This window comes from Dermacentor silvarum, chromosome 6 (assembly GCF_013339745.2).
Source record: "Dermacentor silvarum isolate Dsil-2018 chromosome 6, BIME_Dsil_1.4, whole genome shotgun sequence".
In the NCBI taxonomy this organism is placed as follows: Eukaryota; Metazoa; Arthropoda; class Arachnida; order Ixodida; family Ixodidae; genus Dermacentor; species Dermacentor silvarum.
The window spans coordinates 126,047,595-126,075,140 of NC_051159.1; the positions used below are offsets into that span (position 1 = coordinate 126,047,595).

The window sequence follows — 27,546 nt, forward strand, 5'->3', positions numbered from 1 at the left end:
GGCTGAGCGAGCATTATCGACGTGGCTGCGGGCCAGGAAGGTCGCATCGCCAGCTCCGCTCTGGCGACGGGAGACTTGGGGGGTCTGGCCGAGTCCGTGACGTTGGCCGTCCAAGGTGTGGCCGTCGACCTCGGCAAGTTCGAGCGAGGCTCCTGGACCGGCTGCAGCCTCTCACGGCAGGACCGGTCACCCCAGAGAGGACACCTCTTCCACGGCAGACCGGCACGTTTGATGATCCCCGGAACGCCACGTCGGCACTCGGGAAAAGAGCTAGACGGAAGCGGCGGCCGAGCACGACGCTAGGCGTAACCCGTCGCGCCTCCCTGCCACGTCAGCAACAGCGACCGGGTTACCCAGGCTCCCGAGACGAGCGAGTTGAAGGGAAGGACCGACTTCTATGCAGCACCGTTTATGCGAAGATCGGCGAAACAACCACATTGAAGAGTTGACAAGTCTCTGGCCGGGAAAATACGCGCATCGACGAACTTTGTAAGAACGACTTTCTTGTATCGTCACTACAGTAGGCCAGTGATGCCAGACTTTGGTGTAAGAAGGGCCTAGGACTAACGGAGGCGAAGTTAAGGGCAGGTTTATTAGTTCATTAGGCTGTATTTTTGTTAGCGTTTATTTATTCATTGTGTTTTAGTTCAGTGTGTATTTGAGTTTTTGGTTTGAGCTTTTTGAGTTTGTGGTGGGATTAAAACATACTTGCTGTGTTGCCATGCGTCTTCCCTCTCCATCTCTCATAACACCTGCACGCCCCCGAGATCGGTGACAAAACACATCACAAAGGAAGAAGCTTCTGTCTGAACAAACTTGAGACATTGTGACTTCGCGTACAACGAGATGCCACTGCGCGCGAGATGTTTGCTCAGACAAGGAATTTTTCAAGTGCAATAAACACAATGACAATGGCAATTTGCTATAGAAAGTGTTGCGCCACTATAAGATTTCCGTGGTTCTGAGGAGAACATGTACTTGCATATCTCACGTGCTGGTAAGGATCCTACATGTACATAAAAAAGAGCCCGATAACCATCACATGCAATAATTCCATGGGATAAGATGACGCACTCCAGGAAAACTATATGATTTCGTAGCGATCCTATGATATTATTCTATAAGGAGTGTGTGGGGCCTTCATATTGAATTTATATAGGGCGGTGCTGTGACATCAGGAACCACGCCAAGGCCATTACTCCAACGTTGCTTTAGTTATGGCCTATATTTGCTCCCGGGTGTTTAAGTTCTTTCTTTCAATTTTTTCTTCAATTTTTTTAACCGCCCTAGGAGGAAGACAATTCTTTCTTTATATGTGATCTGCTTGAACTGAAGAGAACGCTCGAGCTATGGCGCCAGCAGCTACCAAGGGTGGTTCCCTATTTCGGTAAGAAATGTCTGCACAAGATTTGCATCCATGGCTATAGCGTCGATGATTAAGCGTTTTTTTTTCTCAGTTCACATTTCGCTCTGCCAAACTGTTTGGATTCAACTATTCCTATAAGTACTTGATCATGATAACTTGTGTAAAGATGGATAAAGACGGCCAACAACGATTCTCAAAATACTACCTGGGATTCTAGTCTGGCCGTTGTCGAATTGCGGCATACTGTCGAATTCACCATCCTGTCAGCTCTGATTGGCCCGGAGGGCCTCTACGGCCTCTCTGATTGGCTCGAAAAGCCGTCATTGCAGCATTTGACAATATGAAGGAATTTGACCATGTCCCGAATAGCGCCGCGAACTCACCCGGTCAGTATGTCCTAGGGGATGAGTCAGTGTGTGTAGCCTGCAGTGCCTTGAACATGACATTAAGCACTGAAGCTGCTTTCGTAGCGGCTTTCGCGCCGCTTGAATACAGTTGCAATTTGAACAAAATTTACTAACGCTTCATTCGCATTCGAGTTAGGGGACCCAGAGATACAAGTGCGCAAAAGCCTGCATGCGCGCTTTCATTGGGCTTCGTGTCAGAAAAACTTGAAGAGAAAAAAAAAAAAAGATAAAGGTGGGGAGGAGAGGGATGCGCACGTAGAATATAAAAGTAAAAGTGAATAATCCTAGTCGCGAACGGCGAACAAGTTAAAGTTAAATTTAGTTTCATGACCAAACGTTGTCTTCTTGTGTGCGCTTTTTTTTTTTTTTTTTTTTTGGTCTATGCCAGCTTGCCGTGCTCGCTGCCACTTCACCTCATGCAACTGCACCTTGTTGGGAGTTGCCACTGTGAATTTTGCGCCATCTTTCTGTTGATTTTCGAGGCTGCTAGTGCCGTATCAATATGATTACGGCGTATTAGTGGCAACCTTGAGCAAGTCTATATGCGCTGATGTTCAGGCGTGTCAAGCAAGCTGACTTCAATGTCGCGCGGTGCATCACCGCCCAATCCGTGGAAGGCTCTGCCGTGTTTGATTGTAACGCGGGCACTTCTGAAGTGCTAATAACCTTGGTGGAGGCAACGGAGGACGGCGCCGTTTTCTTACTGACAGCGACAAAAACGCCAGCACTCGCCCTTCACCTTATTTTGCTGTGGCAGTTCCTGCAGGCATCCGCTTTTACTCATCGTTTCCTGTTGCTTTGCAGCATCACTCGACGTTGTAATAGTAATGTTTTTTTCAAGAGGCCGAAAGTCTCCTCCCGGTATATTCGGGGTCGCGTTTAAATGCGTACTATTTCAGAACCTAGAAGATTTAGCAAAGCTAAAGAAAATGAAGGAGCTGGACAACCTACACAGTTACATTAGCGTGAACTTAAATTGACACATGGAGGCATAGGTTCCCTTAATTCTTGGTTGCCACGATCCAATAACCCTTGATGAATTAATTTTCAGATATTACAGTGCAGCATCGTGCTGTAAGCGCCCTAAAAAGAAACGCTTTGAGCCCATTAGAACTGAACGGATGCAAATAATTAGGTTCAATACAAAAGCGATACGTTGAGATGGTAATTTTGTTATCTTTCTCAGCGATAAAGTCGTGCACAGATCGCATCGTCATTCGAACTCTGGCGATGGAAGGAGTCAACTTTGACTGTTCGAACAAGGTAAGACGAAACATCGCGCACGCGAAAAAAAAAAAAAAAAAAAGTACTGTAAGGAAGCAGAACTGTCGAACTGGGGTGAACCTTTACGCCCGCGTCTACAAAAAAGCTACAAAACACTGACTTCTGCTTACAAGGGACGCAGCAACGTAATTATGTCGTGCATATTGGCAAACAATGTTCACAGGAACAAAATTACTAAAACTGTCGCAACGCAATGCCCAACCGATGGAACAGCTAATTTTATTATCTGAAATTAGCTCTGCGACCAGCACCCTGGTTGATCACTTGACTATCAGCGAAATGACATAATCCTAATTCAGTCTGTTTTTCTAATATCCAATAAGTCCCACAGTCGTATTGCGGTGTTCACATTGATGAATAATTTCTACCACTTGTGGCTTTTAAATGGGCATATAAGCCTAAGCAAGCGAAGATTTTTTGAAGGCGTTGTTTGATTTGGCTGCTGGAGTCGGCAATCGAACTTGTGACCTCGCGCATAGTCACTGAGCTCATACTCACTGAGGTTCTGCAGCAAGTCTTACTTCGCTCTTATGATCAGAAACCCCTTAACCCCAATATGTTTTCTAAATAAAGTGGTCACAACGTTTGGGTACCTAGCACCAGTCTTTCGATTACTATATTGATGATAAATAACAGATTGATGACTTAATGTTGAAATATTGATAATATCATTGATAATTTCTTGATGACAAAGCTGGTTTTTGTGGACTGTTTCTTTGAAAGAGAGAAATTCAAGCTGTCCTGAGCGCTGGAGTAGACCCCAGCCGGATCATCTACGCAAACCCAGCAAAGCAGTCATCTCACTTGGACTTTGCTGAAAGCACTGGCGTCACTTTGATGACCTTTGACTGTTTGGAAGAGCTGCCGAAGATTAAGGACAAGAACGCCAGGTTGGTGCAATCATGTAGCTGGGTGAGACTTTGTGCATAAATATACACCAAAGGGTGTTAGATCAGGCGAATGCAAGAAGTGCGTCGTTTACTACGTACTGTTTTAGAGCATGCTCTGCATTCTACTTGTTTGCTTTGTGCCAGACTTATAGGAGATGTAGGGTATTGTGTTGTTCTTCAACATATGTCAGTCGAACTTCTAGAAGATGTACTACTGTGTATTTTTAAATTTCGAGGTTCATTCAGGCATCATATAAGAGACTCCCTTTGCCTCGCGTACCAGGCTAACAAAAAATTTGACCGTGGGTGTGAGTGTTATGATAGCTATATAATCGTGCATAACTATGCTTGTACCTACTTGATGTGTTTTCAGCTCACTAAAGGAGGGTTGCACTCTACGTCATCCGCTTGGGGCGCTAGCGGCGTCCGCGGCTGCCGCCATGTTGGAGGTCGGCATCCCGTTTGCCCTTTCGCGACGGCGAGCGGTTGTGTCCGTGGTATATGTCTCGACGGGCAAAATAATGAGATTTAGTGCCTACGCGCATGACCTCCGGGGTCCGGAGAAAATTCGTTATGAGCAAAAAGTTCATTTTTGCGGCGGCGTCGACCCATATATGACTACGACGGCGATGAAGCAGTGTGCGACGTGAACCTTCTTCCATGTGTGGAGTTACTTTCACGGACATAAAAGACTGCCTCGTTCACGGCACAGGTTTAGTGACCAGGGACGAACTAAAGGCCTACAAAGTGATGGAGGCCCACACCTATCTCACAAGTGGATGGGTGCAACAGCCGCGGGTGAGGGACCTCGGAGACGGCCGCCGCGTCGTCGTCCGAATCAGTTTCTGCCATTGCGTACAAAAGGGCGTCCTGCGAAACGCAACCAGCAGCGATTTCACTGCTAATATGCTTAGCGGACTACTTTCTCAGCCAACCAGCGACGTAGCCCGCGCTCGTGTACCGATGTGTAAACAGTCGGTAACACGCCGCAGCTTTACACAGCACCTACCTAAAGCAAAACCGCTCCGTCAAATCTTGCATATATTTGCCACACAGGCGATAGGGATTTATCGAACTGTCTAAGTCTGTAGTTATTACTTTATTGCTAATGCGTTTAACCGATTGTTTCTCGAGCAGCAGCCTGCGACGTAGCGCGCGCCCGTCTCCGGCTGCGTAAACATAGGTGTTTAACACGCCGCAAAAACTATAGCGTTTCACGGCAGCTTAAAGCAAAAGCCGACCGCTTTGACATTGCTCGAAAACATACAGGAAATGAAGTGTTTAACGCACACGCGGTAGTGGGTTAAAGAGTTGTCCAAGTCTCTCCGATTGGTACGCCGGAGCCACTCCGCTCTTCGTCGCTCTGGGACCTCTTTCGTATGTTTCCATTGGTTTACGACTTTTGGGATGCAGGAAAAGCCGACATCGGAGCCGTTCTGATCTCCGGGCTTCTTTTTGGTGTGGTTGTTGCAACCAAACACGGCACAGTTCACCATTTTCACTGAAGGGCCCTACCTCAACTCCCGTGCTATCGTACTTCGCTTTCCCCGCGCATACGTTCGTCCGGCTGCCGGGCGACCGGAATCATGGCGGAGCAGTCGTTTCGACGCTGGCATCATCTAGGGGGCGCCGTCCTGTGAAACCCTCCTATAAGTAAATAAATAACTATAAAATTAGCAAATATTTTTGTACTTGTCTTTTACGAAAAGGAATGAGAAATTATGGCTCAAGACGGACGACAAGGCAAATGTAGAGATGGGGGGCTTTCTTGGTAGATGCTGTGAGGCGTGTTGGTGCTGTGGGAGGAGGAGTCGTAGATTTTAATGATGAGAAAGGAGGAGAGGTCGGCCTGGAGAGCGTGTCTCTAGCCTGTTATACTCCTCAGTGGGGTAAGGGGAAGTGGGACATACAGGGAGAGGTACGTAGGTGGCAGGTGGTTGTGATAAGGTACAATGAGCTGCTATATACACGTTGTTCAATACGCGGATGTGCGCTTTAGACACACTACACGCAGAAATAATCTTGTCCACACAAAACGTTATCGCGCAAAAACATTTCGCACGGTCTGCACGTCTCACAGCTCTTAAAGACGACAGTCTAAGTAAATGTCACATAAAAAGTTCAAGAGTGATCTGATGGTTGGGTACGGTCAACTCTTCTCTACGCGCCTAAATATTTTCTTCCGAAAAGAGGCCCGCGAATGCACGCAAAGTGCCTCGAGCGGCCAGTCGCGCAGCAATTTTGCGTGTATTAGAGGGCGTTTTTCACGCTCGGAAAAACACTTTTATGTAGCACGTACTGAGCAGCAGAAAGCTGTATCGGGAGTTTCTCATGGTGCTCTACAATTTCCTCATTGAGACTTTTCATCTAATTATACTATTAGAGAAGTTGATTGAATAATTGTGACTAATTATGTAATCATGCAGGCGGAATGCAAAAAATAATCTGAGTATCTCCAAGCGACAGCAAACAACATTAAATTGGTTCGGTCCAGCTACGTGGCATTTGCATATTTTCAAATCTTGGTGCAGGATTGTGGAGACATCCTGTATAATGTGATCAAGCACATCCTGGATGAAGCTTTTTCTGCTAACTTCCATGACCCCCAGAAATGGTGGCAACTGTATAGGTATCCACGGGGACTACTTTGACAAGACTGAGAGTCATTCGTTTTTCAGTGGAATAAGTGATTTTTTACCAGCTCGGTCCCTGAACGTTTCTGACAAAGATTGTACAATCGCACAATCAATGATGAACCAGCTGCGATGCGCTGAAAACGCCAGCAACGGGCGATGCTCGGAGTCTAGCTGGCAAAGAGTAGGTATCCTCCTATTGAGCAATTACGTCATTTGAAGCTTTCGGCGATCCCCTGCTCACCCATGTTCTGGAATCAAAAATTAAAAGGCTAGCTGTTAGCGTTGTACGTTTTCACGTGTCACAAAGCCAAGTCTAAACTGATAATTGCATTGTTTACAGGCTTCTGCTGAGAATTTTACCACAAAGTGAAGATCAGGAAGCGAGAATGGCACGAAAATACGGCTGTCGTTCTCCCGAAGCTGAACATATTCTACGTGTTGCCACTGACCAAGGCCACACTGTTGTCGGCATTGCGTAAGTCGGTATCGCTCTTTTTAAGTTTCTTTGCATCTAGCGTTCTTTCGCAAGCTGTTCGCATCTTGTAAAGAGGATAAAAAGAAGAGTATGTGGTAATTTGATTAAAAAAATAAAGAGTGTTGTCCATATTCTCACGCGCAGTGAGTGTGACCGTGACCCGTTGTCGATTATTCGCGAAATTTATTTTCTGCCTTTCTGGCTATCATTGTCACGTGGGGTTATGCGCTGTGGGGACCATAGAGTTTCCTACAATAATCACTAAAGGGAACTTTGGCGCTGCGATCATTCATACGCCATGGGAATGATGGGTAGTACATGGATTTGTCTGATCTTCGTACTTGTGGATCCAGACGTTCTTGTGGCTTCGTTTATTGAGCTTTATCTGGGCCTAAATTGGCCTAAATTTCAGAGCAATTTATACTTTTTTAATGCAGAGGGTAATAAGACTCTCCAAGAACTCGTAATCGCTGCTAATTGCAGTGGTTCCGCTTGTCCGCTCGTCCGTGGCGTATAGGGGTTTCAATATCGGGCTTTTGTGCTAGAGGTCCCGTGTTCAAATTCTGCTGTCTAACAAGTTTAATAATGCGAATTTAATTATTTATAACGCCATACTTTCTTTAAAAAGACACCTTTGCAAAGTCACGACGCCATTTAAAGCCAGAAGGACGTAGTTTAGGCAAATACATGTATATTACCCATCATTCCAATCATGCTGGCTGAACTGGCCTGCTTGCTGCTGCCGCAGACACTAGCGCCACAGTTCCCTCTAGTAATTGTATGAAACTCTATGGTAGCGCACACTATACAACGATGTCAATGACCTTGGCACCACACCTGCCGTCATCGGGCTGTCATGCATTAGCGCGCTCCTCTCAGTTTCACTCGTGATATGTATGTCGTGTACAATCTTCCGGTTTCTCCACGCTAACTTCGGGTGTCTTCCGTGTGAGGAGAAATGAGGATGTGAGGATGTGAGGAGATTCGTCGGGAAAGGAAGTCGCAAACGTGCTATAGCTCCAGAGCGCCACCTTTGCGTGTTTCTGCCTCGGTATACGTTCGTTTGCAAGATAACGTTATCTTGCAAAGAAAATGGTTATGCGCAAACAAAACACGGGCACAGCAATCGACGCGGACGAGTGCGAAACTGAGTCGTCCTGAAGTGTTGCCCTACATACATCGCACCTCTCATAATTTGAAGAAGGTTGCGAGTAGGCACGCTGTGCCAATTGTTTTTTCAGCCCCGCGTAAGCTCGCTGGGCTCTGACCGAGGATTTGTGCTGCTAAGACGAAGAATCCTGGAGGATGCGGCAAAAAGCAGGAGCCGCCCTACGTAAAATGCGCGGTTGGCGTTGTGTACGAAATTCCGCTATCATGTGGAAAGACGTACGTAGGGCAAACTGACCGGTGCGTCAACGTTCGTGCAAGGGAACATGAGCTGTCGATTAAAAATAATGAGAATGCGCATTTGCCTGCGCACATCCGGCATTGCATGTGTGTACCAAATTTCCGAGTCATCAACCAATTTTGGGCAAAAGCCGTGATACTACTGCCCGTGAACTGTTGGAAGCCTTTTATATTTCGTCAAAAGGAGATGGCTGTTTAAGTGATACATCAATTTCTTTAAAAGAAACTGAGATAATGTTCTTGCGCGGCACGTTGTAATCTTTGAAGTGTGTCATGTGAAAAAAAAATTGCACTCGTCCGTGTCGATTACTGTGTCCGTGTTTTGTTTGCGCATAACCATTTCCTTTGCAAGTATGAACCAACTCTCCCAGCAGAAAGTTTTACTGAACGTTATCTTGCTTTTGTACTTTTTTTTTTCTGCGGCTGATATTGGGCTTTCAGATGTGGTTGCAGAGCGCATGTGCAGCAGCCATATTTTTTTAGTTGTTTCAAGATAGTACTAAGGCGGGCTCTAGCTAATTAATTGTCCAGCGGGCACTATAGTGACGCCCTGGGAAGTCTAGTTTCAAAGGGCACGAGCCTTTGGAAACAAGTCACTAACTGGTTACACTTTTCACGGAGCCCATGAGCACACGTGCAGTGTCTACGTGCACTTGTTTTTCCGCCCGTTGAGCTCTTTACATAGACTGTCGAAACTCTGAATTCACAATGCACGGATAATGGAAATAATAAACACACTAATACTACAAATTATGCTTGTAATACCTTTCATTTTTTTTTCTGTCTCGCTTTCTTCCTCAGCTTTCATATTGGCGGAAGACATTTCAATTCCCAGAACTACCGTTTCGCCATTGAGAAAGCGAGGCATCTGTTCGACCGTGGCGCTCAGATGGGAATTAAAATGACAGTGCTCGACATCGGAGGAGGATTTCAGGGAAGCACACGGAAGCGAGATTCGTTCATTCAAGTAAGAAACGGCCTATATACGTAAAAAACGCGCAACTTTTTTCAGCGAATCGTCAGCTCTAACGTGACGCACAGTATACGCCGGCAAACACATAAATGGAATACGAACACGGTGAAAATGCAGAGGAGGCAAATGAATGTGGTTTGGCTATACGAGACAACTGAACTTGAGTGCGCATGCAGGCTACACTGTAAAATTGTTTACACCCTTAAAAATAAATAAGGGTGTCAAGCGGTCTATAACGCACATCTTTACACCTTTTAAACACTTAAACGGGTGTAAAGGTGTGTTATACAGGGTGTTCGATCATTTTCAAGTTTTATGGAATTTTAAAATATAGCCAGTTGCACATAACATAATTCTAGTCCTTCAGCTGGATTATTCAGAGAGGTGGACAATACTTTCACGCGAAATCGAAACACATATTAAACTAATTACCAAAAATGTATAATTAACTTCTTATTTAATTACTTTACGACACATATTGCAATTTACGAATAGTAGCCGGTGAGCTTGTCAGGCATATCCACTTGGAATGAATTTCCAGAATGACGACAGTTTAGAGAAATGTGCCATCAAACTTGCGATAAGAATGCACTGTTCCACTTACTTTGTAAAAAAAAAAAAGAAAAAAAAAAAGAAAAAAAAACGCTCTTTTATGCATTGAAGCACAAAAGTAAATGGAACGGCCATGTATTTCGTTCCACACTTTGGAAAATATCTCGAAACTGGTGTAATCCTGGAAATTTATTGCAAGTGGATACGTCTCGCAAGCTCAGCGGCTACAATTCGTAAATTGCAATATCTGCCGTGGACTAATTAATTAGGAAGTTAATTAGCGAATTATCGTGAATGAGTTGAATATGTTTTTCGATTTCTCTTGCTAGTAATGTCCGCCTCTTCGAATAATCCCTCTCAAGGACAAAAATTATGCGTCCTGCCACAGGCGATCTTTAAAAATTCCATAAAGCTTAAAAATGATCACCCTGTAGATCGATTTATATCTTAATGCATTTTAAGGGTGTAAATGATTTTACAGTGAGCCCTCTAGTGATAGGAAGGTTTAGGCGACCTAGCCTATATACTAGAAAACCCGAAGCAATGGTTGGGTACTCTCGCACTTGCGTCGTTTTGTACGCAAGGCCGATAGCATTCCTTATCTTTGGGTCCCCTATTCGTTAAAAAAATGACACCGCATTATTCGTGTATCAAGTTACTGCTCATGAATAAGTAAATAAATGCGGATTTGATAAAAGTAAGCTTATTAGACTGGGTGAAGGGAAGAACATAATGAGTGCAAGCTCGGAGATGACGGTGCGCTAAAGTGTTATAATCGCGTAGCGTGAGAAGTGCAAATGTGCGTCGCCGCTGTATAATCACTCCTCACAAAACAGTTGTATGCTGATAAAGGGCACGGCTGTCGAAAAGCATTCGACTGGGTGACGGGCGTGTCCAATTCGTGACATGAAAATTGACTGGTGTAATAGCGCGTATGACTCCACCGTTAATACATGTCCGAGCAAACATGAAGAAAGAGAGAGACAAAGAGAAAGAGAGAAAGAAGCTTGTTGAAACACTGCGACACAGGGTAAACAAAAAAAGTTACAGTTCTTGCTATTGACGAGCTCGCAATGGAGGAACGTGTTTCCGCTTTACGACCCGAGTGGGCCACATGCAATTTGTTGACATCTAAAGCAATGTTAACAGAAAGAAAGGAATGAAATGCGAGCTGTTCTACTCTGCGCAGGTGTGTGAAACTGTGCGCTCAGCCTTGGATGCGCACTTCCCGAGGTCCAGCGGCACGTACATCATGGCCGAGCCGGGGCAGTACATGGTGACGTCCTCATACACGCTGGCCGTCAAGGTGGTCGCCAAGAGGACGAGGGAAATGAGCGTCGATGGTATATTTCACAACCTTGAGTTCAGTTGTACATCGTATGGGTCAGTATTTCGAAGTGAGATGGGTGAAAAGGGGGGGGGGGGGTGGTATAGCATGATGAGGAGTGTCAGTATTACGCATGCTCCCTATAAACATGCATCCCATACTGCTTGTCGCTTGCGAGCAAGCATAACTGATCATAACTCATCACAGCGAAATTCATACCACGTGGCATACGCATAGCTTCGCGATAGGAGCACTGCTTCCATACTGCCTGTGGTGTTCTGACCACCAATGTGGAGTTGATGTTGCGTTTAGAGTAAAGGTGTCTGAAGGAAGAAGAAGAAGAAGCGATTGTTACGACTGGAGTATCTGCTGGCCGAAGAAAAGATGTCGTCGACAAAAATCTGGCAAATCACGACAAAGAGCTGCAGTGCCATTATTGTTTAAAGAGCTGCATTGTCATATGTTTAATTGTACCAGAGGTAGATGATCGGCTAGAAGAGCACATCTCTGGCTTAGCATTCTACACTGGGGTTCAGAGAGCCGGTGTGAGACAGGACGAGAACAGGGTGATGTGGCGATGCAATGCTACAACGAGTGTCAGGGATCCATTGAATTTATTATATATACTCCACATACTCCGAAGTCACCTACATGAGAGGAGAGCGAGATGGACAGAAATGAGATGAGAAAGGAAAGGAGGTCAACCCGATGTAGGTACGGTTTGCTACCCTACGCAAGGGAAGGGTACTAACGGATAAAAAAAAGGAATAGAAAGAACATTGAGAGTGCCTGCATACCGAGCTGCTCATGAATATTACAGAAAGTCACTGAGGTTTATCGAGTCGTGAAACAGCAGCAATGCACGTTTCGCATTCCGAGATCGCGATACGTGTGGACACGATCTGTACATCATCTTTATCATCGCGCATCATCGCCTGCCTTCATCGGCTCACTTGCCGCCGTCGCGTCTTACTACACGGTCCAACTGCATGTGTCACCGAGAATGCTCCTGAATGCAGGGGACTTAACGTTGTGCGGAACGCGCGCGACAATTGATAAAGAACTACCTGAACTCCCATCGCGCTGTTGGAATATAGTGACTTAATCGGTGCATCTCTACGCTTACATCATGCGACGCACACGTTGATGCTGTGGGGGTTAGTAATGTTCACCCGAGTTTAGACAAACCTACCACTTTGGTGATGCATGCGGAAAGGGCGCATTCATGCAACCCTTTTCTTTCTTATCATGCTTGCAGGAGAACTCCGTCCGTACCACGACGTTTACGTAAACGACAGCAGAGAGAACTGTGTCCCCCGGGAAAATTACGACATCCTGGGCATCGGATATCACCCGCTCAGCGTAAGCAAACTCTGCATGCTAGTTTAGCGGCTCATATCAAGGTACATCATTCTGGCTCTGCCATTTCAGATAAAGTACAGTTGGACCCCTTTACAACAAAATGCATGGGGCAGGTAATTTATTTCGTTATAAAAACCGCTTTGTATTAGAAATCGAACCTCATAAGCCTAAAAAAAAGGTACAAGCGTGCTGAAATATCAATGCGTTTTCACATTGGTTCGCCTGTTGACCCAAACAGAATCAGAGGTGTCCGTATTATTGTAATATTTCATCAAGAAATAAAATCCAGTGCAAAATTCTACGCTGTGAAACACACAATGCATGCAAAGAAGATATAACTGGGCACGCCACCTTTTCCCCTTAGGTATAAGGGTACTGTTGCATCTGTAAGGCTGTACAAATGCTTCGAAGACTAGCTGTTTGTGGAATTTGAGATAGAAATTGTATGGAAGCATAATTTTGATTTAGGGCCTGAAATGTTTCACAAAAATTACCGTAAATTGGTAGGTTTCAAAACAAAGGGGCCCTAAGTTTACAAATATGTTACTCTGCATCAAGAACAGATAACATGTAAAGCGAACAAATCTGAGATATCAATTTACAGCTTCCGCGAATTTATTACGATGTTTACTAGCGTTTTGCAGAATGTCCCACTGTCCTATAATCAGCATTTTTCAGAGTGGTGTGTAATACATCAATTCAGTATGCTTTATTAGGTGTTTTAATATTTGCCGTTTACAGAATTGCCATATATCATTTTAAATTGCTGAGGCACGGAGTTGCAAACTTGATAGCTTTGTTTTTCGAAATTCGGAAATTTTACAAATCTTTGCTTAAAAAATTGATGGCCTAAATCTAAAATTCATTTCCCCAAATACCCGACTTTAACGTTTTTTTTTAAATTCTACAAACCTCATTGAATTCGGTGCATTAATTTCCGACAAAAAAGGTTATTCCTTTTCCATGTATAGTAGCCCACAGGAGCATGGGAGCCTGTGAGCTGAAACTTCCTCTTCACTTTAAAGGCGAACATTTTGTAAAGTGCACGAGGCACGAAATTACACCTTGGATGTTTTCAACGCTCAAGGGTGCTCAAAGCACTTTAAAAACATTCAAAACACTTATTTTCATAGTGTATAGTTTAACTTATGCTATGCAGCGCAATGTTGTTTATTAATATTTCCTTAGTACTAGCAGTGGTGAGTTGGTAGTTTACTCTTTTTCTTTCTGTAGCAAAAAATCACTAACAATCAGCGCTGAAATAGATAAGTCTCCGCTTTGCCTGTATAGCTGTCCATCTATAATCTATTTTATTTGTGTATAAGGTGCTGAATGTGACCTCATTTGTATGATACGTAAAGAGACTCTCCCTTGGTTATATCTTTTTTTGTATTATTATGTGTGCTGGCAAACTTGTGCTGTTCTGCCATTTACCATGCCTGTAATCGGTGTCGGACCTCGAACACTTTGAAACATACCCTTCCTGGCTTTTCATACTGCGGTCCCTTTCCATGTATAGTCCCAGTAATAAATAAACTTGAAACCTCAAAAAGGGTGTAAGAAGCGAAGACTAACATTTTGAAGCGAAAGCTTCATTACGCTACCTCGGGCAGCCGTCGGCGACTCAACAGTTTTCACCTTGAGAGCTAGAGGTCAAACCACAAGAGAGTATTAAGGCGCGTTTATAGTCCATCGGCACGCGGGCAAGCGTCATCAGGCGCCGGGCGCGTCGGAGAACATTGGATGCGCATCCGGTTACGTTGGCGGCGCCAGTACGTTGAACCATCGGTCGAACTATAGCCGCTGTTGTTCTCGCCAACGTGACATAACGTGTGCGCGCGTTCACGCTACGTCGGACTATATTTAGGCCTTTACGGAGCCCTGAAAGGAGACATTGCCGCCGTTGCTCGAGTAGAGTTGGGCCCGGCTGCGAGTTGCAACCAAGTCTCACTACTGTACTGATCACCGCAGTGTCCTTATAGGCATAAAAAATGATGAATAAACACAGTATTCATTGCGAACATGTCTGTATATCATTGCGAAACCACACCTTGGCCACAGCTCGACAATGGGCCTAGCCAGGGCAGTGAAGCTTTCGCTATCAACCAGGGTTAACCAAAGCTAAACCCCACCAATTTTTTTTCAGCCCCCGCACGAACGTGACTACAAGGACTTGACGACGCTGTGGGGCGCCACGTGCCACCCCTTGGACAAGTTCGAAGACCAGGTGCCCTTCTTCGAGGTGTCCGTGGGCGAGTGGCTCCTCATGGACAACGTCGGTGCCTACGGGCTGGTCAGGGCGTGCGGCTTCAACGGAACCGGATTCCCTCCGGTCCACTACAGGACCTCGGCGGACGACGTGCCTCGTGTATGCAGCATCATCGAGGAGTCGCACATGCTGCCGGGCTACAGTCAACCGCAGAGCGCCGTGATGGAGGAGGCTCGCTAAGACGGCTCTTAAAGCCGTATAGTTTCATACTATGCTGATACATTATACGGAGAATACTAGAAATAAATGTGGCCGTGGTGTAGGGAAGTTTTGGGAATCATGAGTGGCGCGTAAAGCACATATCGCTTTGCGATTTGTAGCGGCTTTTGTTGAGAAAGCGCATTGCAATTTCTTTGTCTCGTCTTCTTCAGTAGGTATTAATAATTATGGAGAAATATAAACGCCAGGCAAGTGAAGGAAAAAAAATTGCCATCCGCCCGATTGCAGCACGAAGCCACAATAAAATTCATACGTGTTTCGTTGAGAGAGAACTTGTCTTTAAAAGTATATAATCAGGGTATTCTACTAACGGCAGCGACAAAGGACCGAAACTTGAAGATAAAAAAAAAGTTAAAGGAAGTGGCCGTGCGACGAGCAATCAAAAAAAATTAAAAAAAAAATAAAAAAAAAGCTGCGCGCCAGGTTCACTGACGGACAGACGTCCCTGTAGATTTGAGAGCAGTATCAGAAATTTGAGACTCATTCAGAATATCGCGATGCACGATCTTTCAGACTTCCTGCAGGTCTTCCCGACAGCCACCGGAATTATCTTGTCGATTAATTCCAATCCTGCGGTGTGGCCAGCCGGATCTGAGTCACTTTCCCGTAGGCAACTGTAATATACTTTTACGAGTCCCGCTAACAACGTACGAGCCATCCTGTCGACGGACGTTGCAAAAAAAAAAAAAAAAAAAAAAAAACAATTGTGCAAATCCAACGCACTGTGAGAAGCCATGTTGCGCAATCCGAAGCACCGTTGATTATATTAACCACCAACCGGATAATCTGTGGGCAATATTCTGCGACTCAAAGACGGCCCTGCAATTTCTTTTGTCAGCTCTTCGTCGCGGGTCCTGTGAAAAACCCGTGCCGGAGGTACGAGGAACGCACCACCACCATGTGGTCGCGCAAGGACGGAACGTCGTGTTTCAATAGTATCTTACATTTCGGTATCGCCGGTAAACTTAATCTTTTCCTTCCCTTTCCCCTTTGCCCAAGTGCAGGGCAACCGAATGGGCTCAGCCCTGGTTAACCTCCCTGCCTTTAATTCATCCTCTTTCCTCTCTATCTTATGCGACGTATATTTTTTTATTTATTTATGAAATACTGCAGGCCTTGGAAGGCCCGAGCAGGAGGGGCAATGTACTATGGACCAAAAAAGTTTACGGACCACGGGACCTAAGAAACGCTAAATATCCGAGCAACCTTTAAAAGTACCCAGTACAACCGTACATCCCAATGTTGTTCGCATATACCAGTAGAGGCTGGAAATGGGAACACCAGGCTGCGTTTTGAGGCTGCGGAGATATTCAGCTTTTTGGAAGATCCCTTGGTCCGTAAACTTTTTGGCCGATAGCATATACACAATAAATCAGTAAATGTAGAGTCGATGTACAACACAAAATTACTGCGACAGCCACGTTAGAAAAGACAAGTAAAGTGTTACATTATACAAACAATACAAAGAAATCATTTTTATGCATCACAGCTTCAGTAGTACAATAATATAAGCCATTAATAAATCAGAAAAAAGACCAACTACAGTAACCATAGCAGGTTCATGATGCAGCAGGTTCAACTGCTGGTACCTGGCTATCCATTATTGTTGTGGTTTCTGCAATATGATACCAGGTGGACCGACGTGTTCCTGTAAATTGGGTAGTTGTGTGAGTCGCGAGCGTACGTATGTGTGACGACAGAATCGTGACGACAACCACGTTGTAGGCTATCGTATGATGGCAACAGCATGATTTCTACGCTGGCCGTTCGACGCTATTAGCTTATGATGTGGCAATTGTCGGTTTCTACATAGGCAGAGAACGAGCGTTAACTAGAGCTACGTAGATGTGACGTCATCACCAACTATGTGTTATGCAATCGTACGTATCCCTGGCTATGTCGTTCGTTTCCGCGTGAATGCAATCATGGACTTGTATATGCGCACCTTCTTCTTATATTATCATCATCATTCATCAGGCCTTTTCCTTCCTGTCCCTTTTCCCCAGTGTAGAGTAGTAGGACAGAACAAGCTATATCTCAGGCCGACCTTACTGTAAATACGTTTTTATCTCTCTGTGGCTACGTCGTGTGGTGTCTGTAAAACAACGATGACACCTAACTGTACTCCGGCGAAGAAGTGTTAAAGCACGATTAACTTGGCTGGTCACGAAGTCGGTACAACGTCGCACAATTTATAGGTAGCGTACTACGAGGAAACTACTTAGGAAAGTGGGCCGGTGCCGGAGATAGTGCAGCGTAACACGGCGTGTCAGAAAGCGAGCTTTCACTAGAACGAAAGGCGAGGAAGTGGCATGAGGCGCGCGCACCGAGTGTTTCAAAGAGCTGGCTGGCTTTGGAACGAGAGAAGTATGCGTGCGATCGTGGCGTGTACACCGAATGAAGCAAGTGACACCAGCTAGTTCTTTACCAAGTGAAGCCCTATATATATATATATACGAGTATACCGCAAACACTCTATGAAATATCTGCAAAGAAATTGCTGCTATGTATAACACTTGTAGTACATAATGCACTTTTGTAACTTAAAACAAATCGCAAACACTGGCTCTTGAAACCATCGAAACGTTATGCGCACGCCACTTTTCTGTCTGACGTTTAATTTCTTTTTATGCAATACTCTGCACTGCCACGATAATGTTACAAAGGCACCCCTATGCTATTTGGTACTCATGCTATTAGATATTTTTCAATTTAGAAGTACTGAAGAGAATGCGTAAGTGTGCGACGAAAGAAGGCCTGATTTGTGGAAGTCGGGGCACTGGTCTTTCCACCACGACAATGCACCAGCTCACACAGACATTTCAGTGCGCCAGTTTTTGGCAAAAAAAAAAAAAAAAAATAGCGTGGCTCCCTTGCCCCACATCCTTTACTCACCTGACCTCGCTCTGTGCGCTTTTTTTTTCCCTCTAATGAATGCACATGAAAGGACTGAGATTTCATGACGCATAAGAGGTGAAGAAAAAAAAAAAAAAACGAGAAGGGAGCTAACAGCCATCAAAACAGACAAGTTTGAAAATGTTTCCAAGAATGGAATCGCAGATTGGACAAGTGTATTAAAAGCCCTGGAGAGTACTTCAAAGGTTATAAGGTTGTTTTGTAAAAAAGAAATAAATACATAGCTTAAAAAAATCCGCTTACTTTTGGGTACCCCCTCGTATCTAGTTATCCAAGTTGGCATCAAAATATTCATCGGAGACTAGCACAGACCGAGTGGCTTATACCTGCAGTCCTCCAAGTCGTCGTCGAACAGCGGTACCTACCCAGTCCCGCGTCTACAGAGGCCCATGTCGGCGTGAAAGAGGTTGGTTGAAGAGAGGCACGTATATAAACATTGGCACATACTCAGTGACCCAAATCGGTCCGACGGTTGGCTTCAATCCCTGTTACTTGAGCGAGCAACCCGATGCTCTACCTATTCGACCACTCAGTACCCACTGACCCTGGTAGGTGGGAAAACGGTCAGACACGTATATACATACACACGTTACTTCCGGAAAGTGCGTGAAGAGCCCTTAAGTATCCAAACGCATGAACAGAAGTGGCGACAAACAGCATCGGTCTTTTACTGATGACTCCACTTTTATACTGTAGCCTAATTTCATATTAATTATTTAATCTGCAGTGTTATCCTCGTACACCATTCTGATTCCATCAGCTATCACTACAAATCATCGTTATTACTGCAGCAACAATATGACGTCGTGGACAACTTTATCAAAAGCTTTTTCAAGATCAATTTGTATGATGGCGACGCGGGCTTCCTTTTCATCACAAGATTCCAGAGTGGACCTGACAATATGTATATTCGAAAAGATTGGACTGCCCTTGATATCGCAGTTCTGACAGAGGGCCACAAGCTTTCTGATCACATTTAGCGATTATCACACCAGTATTTTAGTGTAAACTTTAGAGTTGGTATTTGTCAAACATATCGGTATACAGGCTCGAACTGCCAAAAGCATCGCCGAACTTTTCGATTTAGAAATTAAATAACGTGCGATGTCCTAAACGAAGCAGGCGCTTCCTTGTTCTCGTACATCCCACTTATCACGCGGTGCAATGATAAGGCTATTCCACGCTTAAAGCTCTTGTAGAAAGCGCTTCCAAGACCATCAGGCCCCTGTGACGTGCCGGGACTGAGATCGTCTATCGCATCCTCAACTTCCGAAGGGCATATTGGTCTTTCGAGCACGTCACGGGATCAAATGGATGTATTTCTGCGTAATTTAAGTGAGGTTAAGTTCTTTGCCGGAGTGAGTGGTTTCACACCAGCACCATTCGGTTTTTTGAGGGAAGTTATGTCGTTTTATTTACTGAAAGCACATTTTTCGAATATGTTTTTGTCTCCTGTGATGGCGAAAGAAACTATATTGCGAACTTATTGATGTTTTTTTTTGCCTCAATCATTTTATCGCACGACGTATATAGCTTGGGACCAGAACGCAATGTGCTGAAACAATGTCGAAAAAAAAATGTCGGTAACATCTTCAGCGAAAACCTTTATTCAGTAGCATTCCGTCATTTTCCGTTTGAAGCCATGAATACAAAGCAAGGGCTTCTTTGTTCCATGGTGTGTTAACTGCATCGTATGGAACAAACCTAAAACTATTGAGCACATCTCATCTTCTTGGATTGCCATGACTCCGTGTTCTTGTGGGACGTTCTCAAGCAAGCTCTGAAAAAATAACTACGGATATACACTTTCGGTATTCGTCTCCTGCCGTGCGCAGATGATGCCCTGCATAGATGCAGGGTCTGCGAGGCAACACTTCATTGAAAGTATTACGTGCAAGCGCAACGACCTAAAGCACATGATTTAACCACCGGAGTGATGTCAGGAACTTGATGGCTTGGTGTCTGTGATGGCCTCTCCTGAAGGCCGTTAAATTAGTACAATCTAGGCAAATGATGCATGAATTTTTTTAAGCACCAAGTGGCCTGCTTTGTACGTATGTAAATATTGTTGCTAACAAGGCTATAAACAGAACAAAAAGCAATCGTGGCTTAATGCTTAGAACACCGGGCTGCTGTGCTCGACGCCAGAGGTTTGATTCCACCCACGGTCACACATTATTTTAACGCGACAGCGTTAAGGGTCCCGTGTCGCAGAAAATCCGCTGTGGGCGCCGGCGTCCCGTGAACGAAAATTCCCGTATATATTTAGGTATATGCCCTGCCTTGCTATATGACAGGCGGTATATGCGGATCATATTGCCCCGCCATTCTACACTACAGTTGCTCACATCTTGTCTTACATTCTTGGCAAAGTTATTCCTTGGAATTTGGATAATGGTAGCCTACAAGCAAATGTCACGAAACAAAACACCGACCAGCGCATGCCTTTTATATTAAATCTTCTCAGGCTGAAATATTAAAAGTGCGAAACAGTAACAGAAACCTGAAAATGATGTAATTATTTTTGGAGCGGCTGTGCATACCTCCGGGATCGGCCCACGCAAGAGACCGCGTTTCTATAGCTACCACAAAACCTTACAAGGATGTGCATGGACGTTCATAAATATCGGTAGCGCCTACACAGTTGCATGTACGATAGATGCGGGTACATATAGGTGCACATGACATGCCATGTTTTTTCATGTAACCTTCAATGGTCTTTAAAATGACCTTGCAAACCGTAGTTTGCAAATGATGCTTCTCTGCTGTCTTGATTGAAGACATGGTTAAGCATGTAATTCTCGTATCATTTCTTGTAAATTCGGCATTGAAATAGAGACAGTCAGAAATAACTATGCAGGGTATGTGTAGGCAGTGAAAATGGCATTGCCGAAGACAGTCTGATCCGCACGCACGCACGCACGCACACACAGAGAGAGAGAGTGCGTAGAAAAAAGCAGGGTTGCCAAATAGGACACATTGCTTGTTAAGTACCGTCCTCAAAGGATAGAGTATTGGTTATAAGAATACAGAAGTTGAAGAACCGGCCCTAGGTGCTTCCGCGCTGGAATACACTAGACGTGTATAAAAATTTACTATTTGTACACGAGACAGTGAACAGCCTTTACTTTGCAAGATGAACACAATCACTAACCGACTTGGGAGGACGCTTGTTAAACGACCACGGGCAGTTTTCTAAAGGAAACGAGAGCCCGTAATGAGTCCCTGCTGTGGGAGAAGCGTCATGTTTTGAGTGTCACTCCATGCGGCAGCTGCCGCTGACACCTAATTAATCAGCGCGGTTGCAGGGAATTGGGTCATGCAATGAATACAGGAAATCTGCCTCGACGGATGTCGAGGGAGATTATTGCCTTAGAAATGACGCGAATCAGGTGTCTGCACATGCGCACCGATTAGTCTGTTGGATATCAGAGTGAATTAGCAAGCACAGAGTAAAATATTCCGACCCGGCAGTTGCTGCTTTGATGGTCGTTAACGCGTCCTTGAAATATGTAATGTAATATGTAATATGTAATATGTAATATGACCTCTGAAACGAGAAGTTGTTCACTTAAGGTGGCGGTCACACTCCGGCTGCCCGAGCCTCCCGCTTTCAGTACTTTTGGAGCAACCTTGGCGGCTCTTCTACTTAGGATATAAAGTTGTCGTATATACCATAAAAAATCTTAATTCTTGTAGATTCCAACTATATATAATATAAAGAATATGATTAATGTGATTTAGAAATAAATGTTCAAGAACAACTATGAGATACATGGTTTTTGCGAACTGTGTCTCATTTGTTACCATATTTAGAAGAAACTACCGCATTTACTACATTGCGGCTTGCTCTGTAGCCTTAGGACATACTTATCTATTTCCTAGACGCAGCAAAGTAACGTTGAATTTTACATTTTTGGACAATTTGCTTTTGAAGATTGCCAAATATCGTGTCACTGGTTTTTGGTCAGCTGCACGGAAGCCTGGAAATACCCGCCATAACGACATTGCATTGAACGCAAGCCCGCGATGAAAGTAGCGCTCTTATTTAGACCTGTATGTCCTGCCGCGGCCAAGAGGTGCTTCCACAACACTCAGTAAAGGAGGTGCATGCAGTTGCACGGAAACGCTGCAATGATGGGATGACCCATTTATGACCTCAAAATAACCATAAAGAGAAAACAACCCACACCAATGTTCTTCGTAAAGGACTAGGCCTTTTACCCCATTCACTTGCAGATGCAAGCCCCCTCCGCAGAGCTCCGATGAAGACATCGCTATTCCGTACGCAGTATTCGGACCCACTAATGTAGATATGCATGGGCGCTTGACGCCGGTTGCTCGTTACTTATGTCAGGTGATGGGTACGCTAAAGTCGCATCAAGTACGCGGGAGCATGGAAGGACTGGTCATAAATAACGCGTCCGTATCAACACAGACGTCTTAAAAAGAGGGTTTGCTGGGTGACTCTTTTGACGTGGGACAGAGTTCGCAAAGCTTTCGTTAGCACGAATTCCTCGTCATTTCGTAATTTCTTATGAACTCCCTCCGGATGGTGAGAGCTTGGTCAGAATGAATGAGAATTACCGCGCTAAAATTACTGCACACGTGCTCAGGATTTCGGTGTGCCGTCCTTGCCAAGAATGCAGAAGCTCAGCCTAGCAGACAGCTCCTGTCCTAATTGTGCAAAAGGTTCTAGATTGCGTACAAAAAGAACATCAGGAAGATTAACCCATCGTTACACAAAACTCGTTTGAGAGATACATCATGAAATAATTTTTTTATTGCAATTCACGTTTAGTTTGCCTAATATTCAAATGGGGACAGCACTGTAGCAATTTATTTGCTTTGTGCGTCTGCAGCCACTGCTGCCAGTGACTTCACCGAACGGATTATTTGTACAGAAACAGTAGAAACATAGTGCTTGACGTGGACGAGCTTAAATTAGACAGATCGACAACGAAGGGTATGTCTGAACTGTACAGCCACTGAGATGAATTTACGAAATGTTCAGGCGAAGAGAGCGCTGAATTTTCACGTGGCCTATGTAGGTGGCTTACACTGGCAAGTCCACATCATGGATGACATATGTTACATTCACAAAATGCACAACGTAAGCAAAAATTTCTGGCTGCTAACATGGACTGCGAACATATTTAGCTCCTTTATGCGTAGTAGTATTCACTTTCCGTAGATATGGCAAGCGGATATATAATAAAAAAGGAGGTAGTGGTAAGTTGAGTTTTATACGCATGTTTATGTCACACAACGCAGATTTAGAACGCATCAACTTCAAAAGCAGCACGGTATAATACTAAAAAAAAGTTATTGTTGGTCAAAGGCAAGTATGGGAGAACTATTTTCGAATACAAAGGCACGCTGAGCGAAATGTATTCGAACGTAGAAGAACATTGTTACTGATTAAGGCTGGGCTATTTGGCTAATGACATCATGAAACTTGGTTCCTTGCCAAGAATGCACAAGCTCAGCCTACCAGACAGCTCCTGTCCTAATTGTGCGAAAGGTTCTAGATTGCGTACAAAAAGGAAGCGCACCTTACGCGCCCCTCCGCCGCTGACGTGATAGCATGTAACGAGCGCCGGTGCGCAGCTGGCACGCGCGAGCGAGCGACGGAGCAGGTACGCGCCGGGAGAGGAAAAGCGGGAGAGGAGAGAGTGACGTCCCACCTCCGCTGTGTAAGGCAGGCGTTCACTCTGTGTCAGGTGGTGTGTAGCTCTAATTAGAGACTAGCAGACACCTAAGTCAACGATTAGGGTGGCTTCTCATTTTTTAAATTTTACTTAGTAAAGAGCGGGTACCCCTGGCTTAAGTGTGACGTCAGTGACGACGCCCGTTCTGGTGTTGGAGTTTCACGGGAACTTGTACTGATGCGGTGGGTATCTAAAGTGTACGATTGTGTGCCTTGGTGTCCGACATTTAGACTTTCCTTAATTGTATCTAATTATTCCTGACACTTAATTAGGTCTTTACTGTACTAAACGTGTGCTCTGATGTCATATATACCATCAACCATAAGATGAACCATCGATATCTACCTGTTTTTATTTTTTATGATTCATTTTTAATTTCGTCCCACCTCTGTGACAAACCGGAAGTCGGTCCCTAACCGTAAGTTGCTGCGCAGTTAACACGAGTGTTACTCGGTGCTCGTGCCTTTAAAAAGAACATTAAGGAGATGTATAAAAAATGGTGGAATGAAAATCATGTATAGCATACCTGAATAAATCAAGCAGGCTCGATGACTGTTTGCCACCTCCCCATTTCAAAAGGATGCCAATAAATCATCATCATCACTTAGCACAACTAAAGGGGCTTTAGGCACAACTTGACATGCACGTCGCGTAGCATCGATACGTGCGAATTTTGCATTGCAGTGGCGTTGTATTCCACCAAGACCCGACATGTAGCAGGACCTGATCAACTCAAGCAGGCTAGGTGACCATTTGCCAACGCCTCGTTCCAAAGGATATGCAAATAAATGATCATCGTCATCATCATCAGCAGCATCGTATCGTGCCACAGGTCAAGGAATGTGACATGTGCGCCGCCTGGTTCGTGGCCTATCCCCTACAGTGGGTTTGTGCCCTTAATTGTGGCTTCATCATCATCATCATCATCGTGTGCGCCGCGTAATCTCGATACCTGTGTTTACTCATCGGTACACGTTATGGCATTATGAAAGAAAAGTCTACAATCATTGCATTCTACCGGCGCTAACATATAGGTCAGAAACTTGGAGGTTAACAAAAAATCTCGAGAACAAGTTAAGGACCGCACAAAGAGCGATGGAGCGAAAAATGCTAGGCCTAACGTTATGAGACAGGAAGAGAGCGGTGTGGAACAGAGAGCAAACAGAGATAGCCGACATTCTAGTTGACATTAAGAGATAGAAATGGAGCTGGGCAGGCCATGTAATGCGTAGGGTGGATAACCGGTGGACCATTAGAGTTACAGAAAGTATACCAAGAGAAGGGAGGCGCAGTCGAGGACGGCAGAAAACTAGGTGGGGTGGTCAAGTTAGGAAATTTGAAGACGCAAGTTGGAATCAGCTAGCGCAAGACAGGGGTAATTGGAGATTGCAAGGAGAGGCCTTTGTCCTTCAGTGGACAAAAATATAGGCTGATGACGATGATGATGATGACACTTTTTTGCGCCTCCTCGTAAGGTAAGAACCGTGTAGTGCGTGCTTCCTAAAATGGAGCTCCTATGGAGGCGCTCCTCTAGCTTACGCTGTGTGTGCTTCGTGCGGCGCGCACTTCTGTGATTTATTCACGTCATCGTCTTGCTCAGTAACGTAACCATGTTTCATAATGGAAGAACGTATTGCGTGACGTAGAAAATACTCGCGTCGAGCGCATCATACATCACGTATGCCTCTCCTACGTCGGGATCTCCCCAATTCATCCTCTTCGAAAACAAGTAACCTCGTCCAAAAGGATCGCCTTACGCTCCAGAGAACCACTTAGGATACGCTCAAGCGCTCAGTATTCGTAATGACTCACCATAGTGTCACTAGTTTAAAAGAAAAATGTGGTGGAAGATTCCATGCTTGATCACTCAATCTAGGCAAAATTTAAGATGATACGATACTAGCTTACGGCAGCGAATACGTACGTAGTAACCTCGCAAGCTTGCAAATTTGTTGCCTCCCCCATGAAGTTAAGTACATTATGGTTTCTAAAAGATTTGAATGCAGGATATTCGGGTATACCCGTAAAAGAATTTTAGAATGCGAAAGGGCCTCTAATACTCTTTGAGTGCCTAATGAAATATAGGGTCATTACAGCCGGGTCATTACAAAACGCAAAAGGTGGCCTGTCACTCCGATGTTCAGTAGTCGAAAGATGCCTGATCCCTGTAGCACAGAGTCGTATAACTTGTGTGCGTAATACATCGACAAATGTGCTATATATGCGTATAAAACAGTTCGCAGTTTAGTTTATCCCGAATGATTTTCGCATCTTTGTTACCGGCAGTAAAATATTTAAGGACTTTTTCGTGAACTTATACTGGCTGAGTTCTGCAAACAAAATCTGAGAGGTATAGGCAGACCACTTTAAGAAAGACTTTTACAGGGGCCCTAATGTTTTAGCATAGAGGTTGCGACCGGCTGCCATTGGTGTTCAGATAAACGGGTTACTACTGCTCTTTTTCGCAGGCGCAAGTTGGAATACGCTAGCGCAAGACAGGGGTAATTGGAGATCGCAGGCAGAGGCCTTCGTCCTGCAGTGGACACAAATATAGGCTGCTGCTGCTGCTGCTGCTGCTGCTGTGCTGCTGCTGCTGCTGCTGCTGCTGCTGCTGCTGCTGCTGCGATGATGATGATGACTGCTCTTCTTAGAGAGAGAGAGAGAGAGATAGAGGGAGGAAGGAAAGGCGGGGAGGTTAACCAGACTTAGTACAGTTTGCTATCCTTACAAGGGGGGGGGGGGGAGGGGATGGGGGAGGGGGAGTGAAAGAAAGAGAGAGAGAAGACACGAGTCTTGATCGCACTTTCACATGCACTAAGCTAGGTGCAGCATGTCTACAGTCTGGCACAGAAGTCTGTCGACTTCAGGTAGTGCAGAAGAGCTCGAATGGCTTTCTGGGCTGATGAGCTGTGAGGCCAGGCTCCCAAGACTTTTGCTTCCGTGAACGTCCTATCGTCTAGTCTGTTCAAGGAACACTAGAGAGTGTGGCGTTGATTATCGAAGCGACAACAGTGGAACATAAATTCTCTGTTTAGAACACTTCATTTGAACTGCTCTGCTTAGAACACAAGTGAAGTAAGGGGCTGCATTGTAGTCAGTGTAAAAGGTTTACTACTACTCTGCTTAGAACACAAGTGAAGTAATAAGGCCATGCGAATCTATTTCTTATTTCTCCATGGACCCCGTCACATGCAATCTTCCTGACGATCTTTCTCTAGCCATGATTAATCTACCACGTGTGCGTTTCTTCCGGATTCAGGTCGTGCGTCATTAAAGGCCGCTGCAGTTTCCCTGGATTACGCTTCCTCATAGTTCCACCGTGCGATTACCCGGGCACCTTTCGCTTCCTGCTTCTCATTTATCTTCGGAAATTGCCTATCCGCTTTCAGGTGGCTTCACTTTTAGATCGTGGTCGCTGTAAAGAACGAAGCGTCATGGGGGCAGTAAAAGGAAAAGCCGCGAAGTATAAAGGAGAGAGGGAAAGGAAAAAAAAAGAAGTAAATGTGACCTTGAATGAAAGTAATCAAATTTGGGCGAAGCTCGTAGCCGTTTAGGCATCGAAGTGGAAACAATGGCTTTTCCGCGGAACTGCACACTCGTTTTTTGCATATCGCTTTTGGTACACCAGAAACAGTTGGCCTAAGTTACAGCAGCGGGCGTCGAGTGTCATTGGAGGTACGTACGGTATCCGTTTTAGGTTGCAACTAGCAAAGCGGCTATCCGCCGAAAGCGCATTGCTAACTCACTCTTTC

General features: G+C 44.9%; 1 protein-coding gene across 9 annotated transcripts in view; it reads left to right on the forward strand.

The window, feature by feature from the left end:
- LOC119455944 (antizyme inhibitor 2-like) overlaps nucleotides 1–27,546 on the forward strand; it is a 94,833-nt gene that overhangs the window by 25,113 nt on the left and 42,174 nt on the right. For 3 of the 9 annotated variants that reach the window (XM_049669455.1, XM_049669451.1, XM_049669453.1), the window contains exons 3-6: nucleotides 1,291–1,387; nucleotides 2,960–3,036; nucleotides 3,781–3,947; nucleotides 6,924–7,058. The exons of 2 other annotated variants lie outside the window; for them this stretch is intronic. In XM_049669455.1, coding sequence (XP_049525412.1) covers nucleotides 1,291–1,387; nucleotides 2,960–3,036; nucleotides 3,781–3,947; nucleotides 6,924–7,058 — 476 coding nt within the window. Of the gene's footprint in view, nucleotides 1–1,290; nucleotides 1,388–2,959; nucleotides 3,037–3,780; nucleotides 3,948–6,923; nucleotides 7,059–9,266; nucleotides 9,433–11,179; nucleotides 11,334–12,575; nucleotides 12,680–14,825; nucleotides 15,202–27,546 lie in introns of those variants that run through there. 4 more of the 9 variants (XM_037717493.2, XM_049669456.1, XM_049669454.1 and 1 more) reach the window with 4 other exon arrangements.